Source organism: Puccinia triticina, chromosome 8A (genome assembly GCF_026914185.1).
Source record: "Puccinia triticina chromosome 8A, complete sequence".
In the NCBI taxonomy this organism is placed as follows: domain Eukaryota; kingdom Fungi; phylum Basidiomycota; class Pucciniomycetes; order Pucciniales; family Pucciniaceae; genus Puccinia; species Puccinia triticina.
Window position 1 is genome coordinate 6409225 of NC_070565.1, and position 17254 is coordinate 6426478.

A 17254-nucleotide genomic window follows, 5' to 3' on the forward strand; every position below is an offset into this window, starting at 1 on the left:
GATCCAATAAAAATCATTTTCAATTAGAGATGGCACTTGGGTACCCAGAACCCGCCAGCAGGTACCCAAAACACCTGCTCAGTACCCGCCGGCGGGTGCGGGTGCCGGTGCCGGTGCGGGTGTTCAGTTTTTGGGCAGGAAAAAAACGGGTACCCACCCATCCTGGTGGGCCAGATGGATTGGAGGGATCTCTCTGTTTGAAGAGGTGGGGGTTGTACATACCACCTCAAGCGGAGTAATCCCTCCACCCAGAGGTGCGTACACCTCCTTGACTGGAGGGATCCCTCCAGTCATGGAGGCACAGACACCCCTTTGACTGGGATCCTTGGTCAGAGAGGTTTGTACACCTCTGTGAGGGCTGGGCCCCAACCCGAGGCCAATTGGGTATACCCGATGTGGTGAACATTCTGGTGGCGCCGTGCGCGTATTAGGATTTCAACTCCATTCAAACTTTCCTCAAGATTCAAGTCCTCAAGTTCACCCTCAAGATCCCTTCTCACATTCAACTTAATTCCCCCCTCTCTTAATTATTTTCTTTTCCCTTTTCTTTTTCTTGGTCTTAACACAGAATTTCTGTGGGTTTGTTGTGTGATTTGTTTGGTGCTTTCTTCTTTTATATTTTCTTTTACATTTCTTTTGGCGCGCTCTTGGATGGTTGGTTATTTGTTGGGTTGGTCTTGTTTGGTCTTTTGTGTGTTCTGTTCTGTTTTGTTCTGTTTTGTTCTGTTTTCTTTTGGTTTTGTTTCCTGGTTGTAGGGCGCGCAGAGGCGCGCAGGTGTGTGATGACTTGTCTGCAGCATGTCACAAACCCCAGATTTTGAGTTTGAGTTCAACTCAAACTCAGGCAACGGGGCGGCATGGACCCCGTCTGAACCATATTATTCATCTTGGTTATTTCCATCAAATTCTTACGGCTCCAATCCCATAATCTTATATCTTGAAATCTGATATCTTTGGAAGGCTTCTGAACTTTATTTCTCAGCCCAGCACTGATCTTTCTTTCAAAAACTCTTTGAGATCACTTTCCCTGGCGAAGTTTGCCAAACCTCCTCAGTTTTCCTTTTCTTGAAACAACAAAACCTTTCCCCCCCGCCGACGAGGATCTACCCCTCATTGCCTCTCAATAAATCCTTCCCCACTCCCGCTATCAACCTTGAATCCTAGAATCTCCCCGGACCACCGTTGTGGTAGACGGAAAAGTGAAAAATCAAAAAGTTTTTTCTATGCCACATAATTACTCATACTAGGCCTCCAGATACCATCAAATGGACCCCAGAAATGGATTCTACGGCCAATTTTACCCCTAGTCACCACTGGAAGCGTCACTGGAGCCCCTCTGGATTGGAACCTACACTTCTTTGGACACTGGACACCCATCACACGTTCAACATACCAGTCACCAGCCTGTCACAAGCCTCAAGTCAAGGATCACAGTAATATGCTTATACACATCACAGGATACAAGCATAAATCTCCTCATCAGACTATAGTCATCACATAGTATCAAGTACTCTTCTATTTCCATATTATGATGTCATCACACACTGATTCTGCAGCCTCAGACTTCATTTATGCACCCCCTGCATCCACCTGTCAACTCATGCAGCCTAATGTCACTTTACGCAGCCTTCATGCAGCCCTACTGCATTCTTATGACATCATTTATGTACCCCTGACACATTATGACATCATTTGTATCTACTCTCACCGGCTAAAATCCCTCATCCTATTGTCTAGATCAGCTGAAACCCTAACCCACAAGCCCTCTGGGGCTCCACTTCTGTCTATATAAGGAGCTCTCTCCTCCCCAGTTGTCAGCTCCTCAGCTCAGTACTCCCCAGTTATTTACATACCACCTTCACACTTACCATCACATCTATACCTCACCACAACCCTCATATTTGCAAAGAACTACTGAACTCACTCTCAACTCTCACTTACCTGTCGTTGAACAACTTCATCTGGAACTAGACCAGACCTATCACTTGATTAAAACTCGCCAAGCTTAGCTTGGTGGGTCTTGTTATCTGATAGTATAGAAGGGCAGAGTTTGCACCTCCATCATCCCCTTCTCCATTCAGCAAAAGGTTCTCAGGAACACTTTTGAGTCTTACACCGTGAAGGAAGCGTTTAGGTGCACTCATCCCTTCAAGTAACTGCCGCCGGCCAGCACTGGTCGGAGTTCCACACCGACTATCCAACATGGTTGGTCGGAGCACGAGATTTTTTACCCAAGCGGATATCTTGGCTAAATGACTTGGGACAAGTCTTGGAGGAGTTCAGAGACTGACTTTTTATTACAAGTGACAGAAGGTGCTGCTGAAAGAAAAAAATGTAGAATTTTGTTGAATCAAATGTGCAACAGTGGCAATAACCCTCTTGATGACCTGTCTGACTGGTCATCAAGAGGTTTCAATGCAACTCAAGTCTCTCCATGACCGGTTTGTACGTACTCTACCGGTCATGGGCGGGGGGGTGTGAGTTCTACCAATGAATGGTACAAACCCATCATCCAGCTAGTAGACTCAAGCTGCTGGATGACAAGTCTGAGCTGTCATCAAGGGGATCCAAACCTCTCAATGACCAATTCAGACTGTTCATTGAGAGGCAGCTGCTCAATGACCTAACTGATCATCTTCTGATGTTTGCAAGCTAAGCTCTCACTCATAGGCTTTGTGCTTGAGCTTTGGTCTTGGGCTAGCAAAGTGTTACATGAACGGCTGTTTTTCTTCAAAATTGCTGTGCATTGTACCTCCTTGTTTTTTTTTTTTTTTCATTGACAAAATTCCAACCCCATGAATTGTGAGTTGGTTGGGGAGTTTGAGGCTCTTCAGGAGTGGACTGAATTGTCTGAGGGTTGTCATCTGGAGCAGAGCCTTTTTTGATATTGTATTGCTTGTATTTTTGTTGGAAAATTCCAAGTAGGCCACCTGAGTTGGACAGAGTAGTTTCTACACAACCTGAACCAGTGGGACAGTTGTTCCCCGCGGAAGGTACCCAATATCCAGCGGATAGTGCCCGGCAGTAGGTAATTAGATACCCAACCTTGGGTATACCCACAGGGCACCAGCGCGGGATGGCCTCCAGGCCTTGGGTATCACCCGGGGCCCAGCCCTACCGGGGGTTTCCCTCTGGCTGAGGAGGTGTACACTCAAGGGATCCTGGTCAAAGATGCGTACATCCTCCTTGACTGTAGGGATCTGCCCTGTCAAAGTGGTGTACAACCTCCTCGGCCGGAGGGATTCCTCTGGGCAAAGAGGTGTACATTCCTCCTTGATCAGAGGGATTCCTCCAGTCAAAGAGGTACACACACCTCTTCAAGAGGTACACACACCTCTTCAAGAGGTACACACACCTCTTCAAGAGGTACACACACCTCTTCAAGAGGTACACACACCTATTCAAGAGGTACACACACCTCTTCAAGAGGTACACACACCTCTTGAACTAGAGGGCTGGGACTTTGGGAGGAATCCCCGGGTCAGCAAGTATATTGATGACCGTTGTGGTAGAAGAACGGGTACCTCCTGTATGAAATGACCGGAGCGGACCTTCTTCTACGCAAGATATTCCTGAGTGGTCAAGGGAAACTCCAAACTCCGCGTAGCATAAGTGTATAAATAACTCCAGAGAAGAAAAGTAACTGTAAAGCAATAATAATAGTAGTACTACGTCAAAATAGTAAAGCAAGAACCGTAAAACACCGCAGGAAGTAGCCATAATAAATAGCTCAGCAATCACAATCCGCAAGAAAAGTATTAGTAAGAATCCATAATAATAATAAACAAAATTTTGTAGAAGATACACCACTTGCGTGCAAGTGCCATCTCTTAACTCAGTCATAGATTTGGTTGGATCTCACTTAGATTCTGGTTTGAAGGCAAGTTTCATGTCTGCCACAAAATATCCTGAAATGACCTGGAACAATACTTGATTTATTGTGTAATGTATGTGTAAAATGTATGCTACCCCTATGCCAAAAACAAGGCCATTTTAACAATAAGTGTTACTTGATCCTCAAGCTTGACCAAAGTTCCTCATATTCCAATTATCATGATTTTTGACCTATTTGGAAACCCATACCCAGTAGCACCATGGGAGTTTGCTTGGCACTTGCGTGCAAGTGCCATTGCACAATATTGTTTAAGAACCCTGTTAGATATATCCTGGAACTTGAAACTCAATGTATGCTGAATTCATGATGAATTCATGTTTAACTTATGCTCAATTGAGCTGAAGGCACTTTGGAAAGGAGTTGAATTCATGATGAATTCATGTTTAACTTATGCTCAATTGAGCTGAAGGCACTTTGAAAAGGAGTTGAATTCAATTGAAAACCAGCTCCAACTTGACTCTAGTTATTACTGGAACTATTTTAGAACACATTTTCAACTACCTTGCAAAGCAATATCAAATACTTGGAAGAAACAAGGTACTTACCACGGGAATCATATATTTCTAGAGCTGCATCTGTTGGCGGGTACTTGGCACCCGCGGGTGGGTACCTGTGGAAGTGCGCAGGTACCCGCCGGGTGCGGGCGGGGTTGTCCAGTCTGGGTCCAAATTCAGGCAGTTACCTGCGCACAAATTGCCATTCTACACAGCTCTGCTTGCCCTTAGTGCCCATTGGCGGGTACTAGGTACCTGTGGAAGTATGCAGGTAACAGCCAGCAGGTGTGGGTGTCCATTCTGGGTCAAAATTCAGGAAGGTACCTTCACCCAGGTGCAAAGTGCCAGCGCTATATATTTTGTTCTATAATGTGTTTATCATAAATCCCAAAAATTTTAGTGGTACACAAAAAGATACATGTGTAATTTTGTGTGACACATTCTTTAGTTGCTGAATTTTTTCACAAAATATTTGAAGTTCTGGGAAAGTCCAGCGGAAAAAATCTCATATTAATCAGGAGTTGTTTATGACTTCAGAAAATATCCCCACAATCATTTGTGTACATATGACTGAATGTTATAAACAACTAGAGGCCAAGGCGGCTTCGCCGCTGCAAATCCCAGCCAGCGGTGGGCCGCTACGCTAAATTTAGTCAGTAGTTCAGTGCAGCGTAGCGGATCTGAACTACAAATGATGGGGTTTTCCGTTAGCGGGCAGTGTTTTCCCACTACCACTAACAGGCACCCCTTGAGACTACAGGGCCTCTATCGCTGCTATCAGGCCTAGCAGTGCTATTCAACCGCTAAAAAAGCTGATAGCGCTGTTAGCACCCGTTAGTGTATCATAGCGGCCTGTAGAGGGCGCTACAGCTAACAGAACTGTGTCAGGAACTACGCAACGCTAAGCTAGCGGATAGCGCACGCTACAGATAGTTTAGTGGAGCGGCCCACCTTTTTCCCAGCTCAAGCTGCTCCATTCCCTACTTTCAGTCACCCCCTTTAAATACAGGCCTTTAATTGACACAGCCACATATCAGCATCATACAATAGGATTGAAAATGAAAAGGCTATTTCAAACGGCCCCACTGGTATTAAACTCCAACTTGAGACAGACATTTCACCTCACTTCCTCCGTCTACCAACCCTTCTACAGATTGCAATTATGGTTTCCAGGATTATTGATGTAATCCACTTAGTAACACAGCAATCATAAGCAGCCCAGGAAAACAAGTCAAGTAATGGCCCATTCAATTTGAGGGCCAAATTCTCCTCAGTTCCCCATTTTTGCGGTTCCAATTTCCAGCAGCCATTTCATTAGCCATCAGCAATGTGACTTATTGTGTCATTTTTGCAGTCTACCTCTACATTCAAATCAGCATTCAAATCCCTCTTCATCAAAGGCCCCTCACCAGGAGAAAAAACAATGATCACTTGCCTGCAAATGACATCAAAATTACAAGGGTCCCTTTGTACTTTGCTATGTCACTTCTGACAACTTTCATTCTTTTTTCCTGGTGGACCCCATGTGGAGACCTAGATAAGTTGAGAGTCTATGTCAGCCTTAGGCCCACAGGTGGCCACATGTTCATTTGAGGGAGGCTTAACATAAGCTATTATACCTCATCAAGTAGGCCAGGTATTCTTGGGACAATTCACAGAATTGGACTGGAGATATTTGGATGTCAGAAATGTATCACATTACATCTCATCAAGTCTTAAAATCCCCACTCTCCATTGTCAAATCACCTGTGCAAAATCAACCCACACCCCAAGTTTTCTTTGTGGCTTGCTGCATTTCAGAATTGAATTTTCAAGGCAATCATATTTTCTGTCTATCATTCCAGGAAATGTTAAATACACCCTCCCCAAAAATTAGTGTCTTTGGTCACAGGTTTGAATCATAGTGCAAATCCATGTGAAGTGTGAACTTTGTTTCAGAGTCAGCATATTTATTGTTAGTGCAAATTCATGTAAAGTGCAAACTGTATTTAAGAGTCAGCGTGTTTATTGTTGTGTTTTAGTGCTAACCATGCCAAAGAACAATTTTATTGATACCTCAGAGTTCCTCAGAGGAAGGTTAATTCAATTTCACCCAAATTGCACAGTCAACAATTTTTAAGGTCATCTAGTAACAGACCATTCTAATAATCTCACAAATTGGAGAACATTTTGCTTGACATAAAATTTCATTGTCATTGAATCCCAATTTTACCAAACAGTACAGATGAGAAATTCATACAAGCAACTAATTCATCACAAAACACACAGAACCCGACCAGTGATATCACAAGCAAAGTTGCATGTTCACCAGAAATTAAAGAACCACTAGTTCGTCAACATTTGGGAGGGGCGAGCGGTCTTTCACAGTTAGGGAGTTGAGCTTCCTGTAATCACATACCCACTGCGGAAGGACTGCTGGGTCTTTCTTGAGAATGAGGCTAGGAGAGGCGTACTGGCTCGTGGAGCGTTGGATTCGTCCTGCGCGGATGTGTTGGTCAATGAGAGTCCTCCACGCTTCCAAATGCTTCGGTGGGTAGGGGAATTGACTTTCATTGATGACAGCCTTCGTGTCCGTCAAGATGATGCGATGGCGCACTCTGGAAGCCTCGTTCTGTAACTTTTCAGGGAAGGAGCGGTCCATATAGTCAATGGCCTCGTCCGCTTCGTCGGGGAGTGCCGGAATATCCTCCGGGAACAGATCGCAGCAATCTGCAAGTATCTTGGCTTATGACGCTGCGGAGGGGTAGCGGTTCGTGTCTTGGTTGGTGGAGATTGCAGCTGAGGACACCGTGGAGAGCCGGTAGTCAGGGAGTTGAATGTTTGTCCGATTGCAGGTGACCACGCGGTCTTTGATAGATACTGTCAGGCCGAATCTGTGGAGGAAAGGGATGCCGAGTATGAGGTCGTATGGTCCCAACACCGGCACGATCCTCAAGGAGACATCTTCGAAGAATTTTCCAGGGTTCTCTGCGTAGATGGTCGTCCGTACCAAGTGTCCAATGGGGAGGAGAGGTTTAGCGTTGTCCCCGAGGGCCAAACGAACCAGCATCGGTCGGCCTAGTGGCCTACGTTCAAGGCTAGCTAGCGGCATCCACGGCGCGATCCGAGATGATGTCAATCTCGGAGCCCGTGTCGATGAGAGCCCTAGCGCGAATACCGTTGACCAGAAGCTCCAGGATGATGCGAGAAGGAGGGCGATGGAACCGTGGTGTTCCTGGGGGTTGCGCGAGGCGTAGTGCTCGAAAAAGAAGCGCGAGCCGTTTTGCTCGGAGTGAGAGAAGCGCGAGCCGTAGTGCTCGGAAGATCCATAGCGAAAGGACCTGAGTGGTTCAAGAAAAAAAAGTGTAAGAGTCCTCAAAAGGACTCTTCACTGAGCTTACAAAGGGGGCACAGGGCACAGGCTTGAAGCCTTTTGGGGAGTTCTATGAACCAACTAATATCTTTGTCTAGCCCAGGAGAGAAGGTCAGCTTCTATCTCTAATGACAACAAAGTCTTGAGGGAGGAAGAATGAAATGAAATGAGCTTACCTAGCCCAGGAGAGAAGGTCAGCTTATCTCTGGGCGCTGGGGAGTCCGCGACTATAAGATAGGGAGGGAGGGAACGTACCCAAAGGGGCAAGCGGATGATGGAGCCGCCGTCCTTAGTGCACAGGGCATCCCAGAGCCGGTCCAACCCGTCGTCCAGACGGGGGTTGAAGAGGAGGGAATGTGCGGCGCCAAGGGGGTCGAAGACAAGCATGTAACCAAGGCCGGCGAGCGAGAGACAGTCTGTCTGCTAGCCGCAGAGCCACAGGGTGGCGCTGATGGCCAGCCAGCGGAGAGGATGCGGAGCTGGAGGGTGTAGATGAGCCGGAGTAGCATTGGGCGGTGTGTGTGACGGGCGCCTTGGACGGCTTGGGGCAGGCTTCGGAGCGCGGTGTTGGGGTGAAGATCGGGGTTGGTAGGCACGGGCTTTGGAAGGACAGAGTTTGGTGTTGCGGGTGCTCTGGGGAAGGTCCAGGTAGGAGTGAGGGCAACGGCAATCTGGATTGAGGTGCAGCTTACATACACAGTCAGTGCCACTCGGTCGCGCGTTGAGAAGGGTTGAGGCTGCAGTTACCTGTAGTGGTGTGGCGGTGATTGTTGCTGCCAAGGCCATAGTGTAGGGGACGGTGCTAGATTGCTGGTGGATTGGGTCGGATGATGGCTATATAAAGGTTGTCTTGGGAGTGATTGTTCCCCAGGACGTCCTCTGCCGCTGTAATTCCAGCGTGCGGTTCGTCCTCGCCCCCTCCGCTGTTGCACTTGGGCAGTTTGAGGGGTTAAACTCGTTGGCCCCCCTTTGCATAATGCCTTCAATGCGGCGCGCTGGGGGTCATCCTCTCACCATTTTTTAACCCTGCTAGACAGGGATGGATGGTGGGCCACGGTGCATCAGCTTGCTGATGTTAGGTGGCATGTTCTGTGTTGCTTTTATATTTTTGTTGTGTGACTTCTTGTTTTTTTTTTTTTTCTTTGTTGGCAAAAAGGGGAAAACCCATGATTTTTTTGTTGTATTTGTCTACTTCTAGGGAGAACCCTTGGTGTTTTAATCTGTTTTTTTTTTGACTTGTGGCTATGTGTAGGGGAAACCCTTGAAGTTTTGTTTCATGATTCCAAGACTTTAATATACTTGGATTTTTGAAGGGTCCACCTAAGCCCCTGGCTCTGCATGAGCACTCAGGTTGGCATCACTTGGCTCAGTGATGAAAAATGTGACACACCAGCGCACATGTGTAAATTTGTGTGACACATTCTTCAGCTGCTAAATTTTTTCCCAAGGGAGTCAGAATTCTGGGACAAGTCCAGGGGAGCCTCAGATTGCCCAGTGTTTGTGAATGAATTCAGAAAATTTCCTCAACAGGATTTCTGTACTGATGGATGAAAATCAGATACAATAATTGAAGGATTCAGCTAATTTGCCCCTGGGATTGCCGGGCAGTCATCCTTGGCATGATATGGCTGGGTGATGGTCTACGTGTCACACAAACGCACACGCGTACGTTTGTGTGACACAATGTGTCACAGAAACCCGCACAGGTTACATGGTTTTGTGACAGTTGGCCCCACAGCGCCAAAGTCAAACCGTAGTACCAGAGCAAAATCAGAACTCCCACTGGAGCTGACACTTTGCACCCAGGTACCCGCGGCAGGTGTGGTCACCTGCCTGAATTTTGACCCAGAATGGACACCCACACCCGCTGGCAGTTACCTGCGTACTTCCATGGGTACCTGCCCACAGGTACCTAGTACCCGCCAATGGCCACTAGGGGCACGCAGAGCTGTGCAGAATGGCAATTTGTGCGCAGGTACCTGCCTGTATTTGGACCCAGACTGGACACCCGCACCCGCACCTGGTAGATACCTGCGCACTTCAATGGGTACCCCCCTGTGTACCCGCCAAGGGGTACTAGGGACACGCTCTACCTCCCACAGTATCACTACACTCCATCCAAAGTTTTAACCATGTGTAACAGAAACAACCTAAAAAGAACTGGCAGCTTTTTGGTGTGTGCCCTGAAAATAAATGTAAAAACTGTTTCAGAGAAACCTACTGGGTATGGGTTTCCAAAGAGGTCAAAAATCATGATGATTGAAATATGAGGAACTTTGGTCAAGCTTGCGGATCAAGTAAAACTTATCATTAAATTGGCCTGGTTTTCAGCATAGGTATGGCATAAATTTTACACAGACATTGCACAACACATTTGGTATGATTCCAGTTCTTATAAGCTTACTTTGTGGCAGACATGAAATTGCATTCCAACCAGCATCTAACTGAGATCCGACCAAATCTATGACCGAGTTCAGAGATTGCACTTGCACACAAGTGCTGAGGAAACTCCCATGGTGTAGGTTTCTCTGAAACAATTTTTATATTTATTTTCAGGGCACACACCAAAAATCTGCCAGTTCTTTTTAATTTGTTTCTATTACACATGGTGAAAACTTTGGATGGAGTGTAGTGATACTGTGGGAGGTAGAGCTGGTCCCTAGTACCCGTGGAAGTGCGCAGGTATCTGCCAGGTGCGGGTGCGGGTGTCCAGTCTGGGTCCAAAGTCAGGCAGGTACCTGCGCACAAATTGCCATTCTGCACAGCTCTGCTTGCCCCTAGTGCCCATTGGAGGGTACTAGGTACCTGTGGACGGGTACCCATGGAAGTACACAGGTAACTGCCAGCAGGTTCCGGGTATGGGTGCGGGTGTCCATTCTGGGTCAAAATTCAGGCAGGTACCCACACCTGCTGCGGGTACCCGGGTGCAAAGTGTCAGCTCTAGTGGGAGGTCTGATTTTGCTCTGGTACTACGGTTTGACTTTGGCGCTGTGGGGCCAGATGTCACACAACTATGTAAACTGTGCCGGTTTCTGTGACACATTGTGTCACACAAACGCGCGCGCGTACGTTCGTGTGACACATAGACCATCACCCAGCCATATCATGCCAAGATGAGTGCCTGCAATCCCAGGGCCAAATTAGCTGAATCCTTTAAGAATTGTATCTGATTTTCATCCATCAGTACAGAAATACTGTTGAGGAAATTTTCTGAATTCATTCACAAACCCTGGGTAATCTGAGGCTCCCCTGGACTTGTCCCAGAATTCTAACTCCCTTGGGATAAAATTTAGCAGCTGAAGAATGTGTCACACAAATTTACACATGTGTGCTGGTGTGTCACATTTTTCATCACTGAGTCAAGTGATGCCAGCCTGGGTGCTCATGAAGAGCCAGGGGCTTAGGTGGACCCTTCAAAAATTGTTTATAACGTTCAACCATATATACACAAATGATTTTGGGGATATTTTCTGAAGTCATAGACAACTCCTGATTAAAATGAGGTTTTTTTTCCGCTGGACGTTTCCCAGAACTTCAAATATTTTGTGAAAAACTCAGCAACTAAAGAATGTGTCACACAAACCTTCTTTTTGTGTACCACTAACATATCTCAAGCTTTTTGGGATTTATGATAAACACATGATAGAATGAAATATATGAAAGAATTCAGAGAACTAAGAGCAGGCGATTTTCCGCTCTGACAAAGTAAAAATATGAAAGCTAAAACAAGAGTGGTGTTTTGATTTGTCTGTTTCCCGTTTTCAATCCGGCTTACGGCGGTATGGCGAGACGGCTGAGGAGTCGAGCAATGTTTTCGATTGTCTCTCCAACTCTTCGAGTGGAATCGGTTCGGTCTTTGTCTGTTTGGCTTCGCCCTTTGGCGCTTGCTGTGATTCTTTCTCCGAGTGTCTTGGGGCTGGGAATATCCTCGAGCCTAGTCGTCTGGCTTGCGTATGATGTGCCTGCATGCACCAGAGGTGGATCAGTTTTTTCAACTTCGCTTGCGCAGTCTTGGACTGCGGAAAAGGTTTGCTTTTTGCTTACCTTTGTCCGCAGCTGATTGAGATCCTGGCATCTCTCTCAATTTATGAGATTGATGCCATTCACCTAGGCGTGCATTCTCACAGCCTTCCGTGCTTTGAGTCGCAAGATGCGAAGCAACATTCGAGGTTTGGATTGCCACTGGCTTTGAGAGTGTGCGCTTGCTGATCATCCACTCGCTTGCCGCTAGATTTGGGAATGAGCGTTTGATGATCATCCATTCAATTGGTTTAGTGGGGAATTGATCGTTGGTTTTGATGTGAAGTGCTTCAATAAGGTCCGCGACTATGTGTTCCCTAAACAGATACAGTCTGATTGAAATTGATGTCATTTTAAACTCGATCTGTGAAGTTCCGCTTGCCGCTAGATCAAGAGCAGCTCGGGTTTCACTGTAGGCCTCGTTGCTCTTAAGATTCGGAAAGATCAGGATCTCAGTGGCTACGTTGGCTGTCGATGGCAGATGCCGATCTGAATTGAAAGAGGTCTTGTCCGCCGCCTCGATTGGTGTCGTTTTAAACTCGATCTGTGAAGTTCCGCTTGCCGCCAGATCAAGAGCAGCTCGGCTTTCACTGTAGGCCTCGTTGCTCTTAAGATTCGGAAAGATCGGGATCTCAGTGGCTACGTTGGCTTTCGATGACAGATACCGATCTGGATCGAAAGAGGTGTTGTCCGCCACCTCGGTCGTAGATAGCAACATCATGTTTTTCTTCGTCCATTTCAGATTAGTTGCGATGTTGTCAATGTTCAACTGTTCTTCTCGATCATCCTCCTCCAAATTCACGGCTTCCAGATTAGAGACTTCAACCCATGTGTGACAGGTCAGCTCATTGGAGAAGGCATGCTTGCCCGTTTGCACCTGCTTGTCATCGAGCACCCAGCAGCCAAATGGCCACTTGAGTTGGGCAACCGCTAGGTCGTGGCTTTTCTCAAGTATTGCCGCTTGATCGTAGCCGGTGAACTGGTACGCTGACGTAAGAAGGTACCGAGCTCCACCCTTTTTGGCTAGAGTTATCGATCCGGTGAGATCTTCATGCACGGCTTCAAGTGATGCCTTTTCCAGCTGAAATTGACTCATGTCCAGGGTATCAGGGAGTGTGATAGCGGTACGAGATGAACATGCGCGACTGAGATTATAGTGCCATTCGGCAAAGTCTGATAGCTGCAGCGGTGCACCTACTATCGTTCCGACGGCTAGATTCACTGGATCAAGGACTCCTTTGATCTCAAGGAGATCATTACTGGTGTCGACTGCAATTGGTTGGCCGTCGTCAATCTTGACTGCGAAGCCTTCCTCTCCCAGCTGAATCAAGGCTTTCGAAGTCATTAACTTGACGAAGGAGACCAGATTGCGCGTGAGTTTCGGGACATAGAGAGCGTCCTTAAGCGTGAGGGTGCCCCCGTTCGCTAACGGTAGCGTTGCGTCTCCTCGGGCTGTTGCAACTAGATCACCAGGTCCGCTCCCCGTGGCTATGTTGATGCTAACCGGACTTGTTTGCTTGAAATATCCGAGCGCTGTGAGCAGGTGATTGCTCGCACCAGAGTCCAAAATTGTCGTCTGGTGTTGAGAAGTGCTGTGGTTAGACAGGTAACTGAACGAAGGGCGGATGTTTTCGTTTGATGGAGTCGCTCGATGCTGAGTCATCGTGTGGTAGGACGAGCCTTGTTCCTTTTCGGCTTTTCGTTTCTCCATGGCCTCTTGAAACTTTGAGGGATGAAGAGTCCAACAGTCCTGTTCAGAGTGAGTTGCAGCGGGATTGTGCTTATGATCATAGCATCTAATCGGGTTGTAGACCTTCTTCTTCTTGTTTGAGGTATTAGTGGCTAGAGCTGTGGATGTGGCGTTGTCAGATGTTGATTCAGTTGCGTTTCTTTTGTTTGATCTCTCGAAGCGACCGACTTCCCGTAATCGATTGATGACGAATTTTGGTTTACCGAGCGAGTTGAGATCACCGAATAAACTTTGCATCAGGAAGGGTCTTTTCTTGGTGATTCTGCTAATAATGCTGCAGCAGATAACGAAGTCTGGTATGATCATTGCCAGAGATTCAAATTTAGCCAAGCATTCTTCAATTCCGGCAATATAAGCCGCCATATCGTCATTAAACTGAGTGTCCTCCCATTTCGCCCAGACCTCGTAACTAGCAAGAATTGAGTCTGAGGCGTAGACGGACTTGAACATCTGCCAGAGCTCGTACGGATTCTTTGAGTTATTTTTCTTCACAATGGTGTTGAAAACCCCGTCAGTGAGATTCGCGCAAAGTAGGTTAGCCGCCTTTTGCGCTTTGGTCTTGCTTCTTCGCGTCATGTCGGGCAGGGGAGGTTCGTCGATGAAGTGTTCAAGGTTGTACTCGGCGAGGACCATTCGGATTTTCTTTTCCCAAATTTCGAAGTTCTCGCCAGTGAATTTAGGTACCTTCATAGTTGGTTTTCCTCCAAAGCTGGACTCGCTTGACTCATTGTCAGAGTCCGCCATCTGATCGTCCTGCTCCTAGTCAAATGAATCTAGAGGTCACGTTCGAGCGCCGAGACTGTAAATCTGAAAGAATTCAGAGAACTAAGAGCAGGCGATTTTCCGCTCTGACAAAGTAAAAATATGAAAGCTAAAACAAGAGTGGTGTTTTGATTTGTCTGTTTCCCGTTTTCAATCCGGCTTACGGCGGTATGGCGAGACGGCTGAGGAGTCGAGCAATGTTTTCGATTGTCTCTCCAACTCTTCGAGTGGAATCGGTTCGGTCTTTGTCTGTTTGGCTTCGCCCTTTGGCGCTTGCTGTGATTCTTTCTCCGAGTGTCTTGGGGCTGGGAATATCCTCGAGCCTAGTCGTCTGGCTTGCGTATGATGTGCCTGCATGCACCAGAGGTGGATCAGTTTTTTCAACTTCGCTTGCGCAGTCTTGGACTGCGGAAAAGGTTTGCTTTTTGCTTACCTTTGTCCGCAGCTGATTGAGATCCTGGCATCTCTCTCAATTTATGAGATTGATGCCATTCACCTAGGCGTGCATTCTCACAATATATAGAGCTGGAACTTTGCACCCGGGTACCCGCAGCGGGTGCAGGTACCTTCCTGAATTTTGACCCAGAATGGACACCTGCACCCATACCCAGCAACCACTGGATTTTACGTACTTCCACGGGTACCCGCCCACAGGTACCTATTACCTGCTAATTGGCACTAGGGGCAAGCAGAGCTGTGCAGAATGGCAATTTGTGCGCAGGTACCTGCCTGAATTTGGACCCAGACTGGAAACCTGCACCCACCGGAGGATACCTGCGCACTGCCACAGGTACCTGCCTGCGGGTGCCAAGTACCTGCCACCAGATGGTAGGGACCATCTCTAGAAATGTATGATTCCCATGGTAAATACCTTTTTTATGCCAAGTATTAGATATTGCTTTGCAAGGTAGTTGAAAATGTGTTCTAAAATAGTTCCAGTAATAACTAGATTCAAGTTGGAGCTGGTTTTCAATTGAATTCAACTCCTTTCCAAAGTGCCTTCAGCTCAATTGAGCATAAGTTAAACATAAATTCATCATGAATTCAGCATACATTGAGGCTCAAGTTCCAGGTTATATCCAACAGGTTTCTTGAACAATATTGCGTGATGGCACTTGCACACAAGTGCCACGCAAACTCCAATGGTGATAGCCTGAAAAATATCTCCTGCAGGAGGAAAACACCTCCCCCTTGTATAGACAAATCTCCACTGCTCCACTATAGAAAATTAAACATGAGAAAACTCAGCCGCATGTCATAAACCAATAGAAATCTTCCTCCCATCCCACGCACGCTGCATGCCTCCGCTCCCACATCATCATCTGCGCCTCCACTGCTCGCCGTAGACAGCCGCCAAACTCCTGATCATCCATCATCATTCCACGCTGTGAGAACTCCTTTGGGACGGGTGGCAGTTCTGCCAGGGGGAAATACCAGTTATAATATTTCAAAGATTTAAGAAGCTATTACAACTGTTATGGGTGGTTTGAAAGACCTGCCCCTCTACAATACTACACAAGAGCTTTCACAACAAATTTATTTATTGTTGTGGCAAACTAATGATAGAGAAAACTATGTGCAGCAGTCTCTTATCAGACCTAGATCAAACTTGAATTCAGCAGAAAGTGTATTTTGTATGGGAAATGGAGTTGGAGTGGTTTACAGCAGCCTTGAGTCAGATAATGGAAATGAGCCTTAACATAAGATATGTTTTATATGGTTTTATATGTTTGTGATATGAAAGTGGAGATAAAATGACACAAAACTTCTGAGAGAACTGATGTTATATGTGAACTATTCAAAGTGTCTTTGCCCTCTTCCTTAGCCTTCATTTAAGAGAAAAATTAGTTAAGATCACTTTGACTTGTTAAGAGAACAAGTGGGTGATGCTTGCTACTTGACTACTTAGAACTACTCTGAGGCATGAAAGATGTTGATGGGCAACTTGATTGAGATTGCACTACTGGATTTTATGTGGATGTGACTTGTAACTCTGAGTGAGATGTGTGTTCTGGTTAGGATTGCCTGAGTGGCATGCTGAAACTGAGGAGGGGAAAAATCCTCCTTTTATGGTAAAATGTGAGGGATTTTTGCTGGTGGGGATCCTTGTGAGGGATTTTTTTTTTGGTGTCACCACCATACAGGTGCCCATGTGGTGATGGTACCCACGTGGTTGTGGTGGTGGTGCCCATATGTCCACGTGGTGGTGTCCATGGAGCCTACACAATTATGGAGGTGTCCAAAGATAGAACCATGCCATGGTGGGTGGGTGGAGCCAAACAACAACCCTGGAGGTGTCCACAGGTGGAACCATGCCTTGGTACATGGGTGGAACCAAACAACAACCATGGAGTTTTCCACCGGTGGAACCATGCCATGGGCAGAGCCAAACCACGCCACTACATACATTATAAATATGTCCTTGAGTCTAATTCTATACTATGTACTATCAAAATATCTCTACAGTATTTAATTATGCTTATGAACATAGTATAATACTAGTAACTTTGGACTGAGTGCAGCTAGCCTACTGGTTCCAGTGAGTGACTAGGGGTTAAATGACCTGTAGAATTCAATTATGCAATAATGAATCTTGAAATGTGTCTTGTTCTCTTTAATAAACTGTCAATTTATGTGATTTGGTACTTGAAACACATTTGGCACACCACAACACCCCTGTCTAGCCTCTGGTGTTGGGATCAACAATGGGCCGCTACGCTACGCTATTTCAGCGCTATGCGTTAGCGTAGCGGCACCCAAACGCCGCCTCTGCCCCAGTTATTTCCGCTGATGTAGCCTGCTTCAGCTTCCACGGCTTCCCCCAATTGCCGTGCCACTTGAGATAGTCCGCGCTGGACTGCCTGGACTCAGCAAGTCCTCTCCGCTCTGCACGCCGCAGCTCTGCCGCCTTTGACCACACACTCCCCGCCCAGTGTTTGGGCTCCGCCTCCGCCGCTTGAACATCCTCTGCGCCAGCCTTG

General features: G+C 46.8%; 1 protein-coding gene across 1 annotated transcript; it reads right to left on the reverse strand.

The window, feature by feature from the left end:
* Nucleotides 1-5744: 5744 nt before the first annotated feature.
* PtA15_8A705 (uncharacterized protein) lies at nucleotides 5745-8250 on the reverse strand (the record flags this gene model as incomplete). The annotated part of the gene is made up of 3 exons (XM_053172162.1): nucleotides 5745-5750; nucleotides 7547-7709; nucleotides 7997-8250. 3 exons carry the CDS (start codon nucleotides 8248-8250, stop codon nucleotides 5745-5747), a joined length of 423 nt encoding a protein of 140 aa, XP_053023353.1.
* Nucleotides 8251-17254: the final 9004 nt, after the last annotated feature.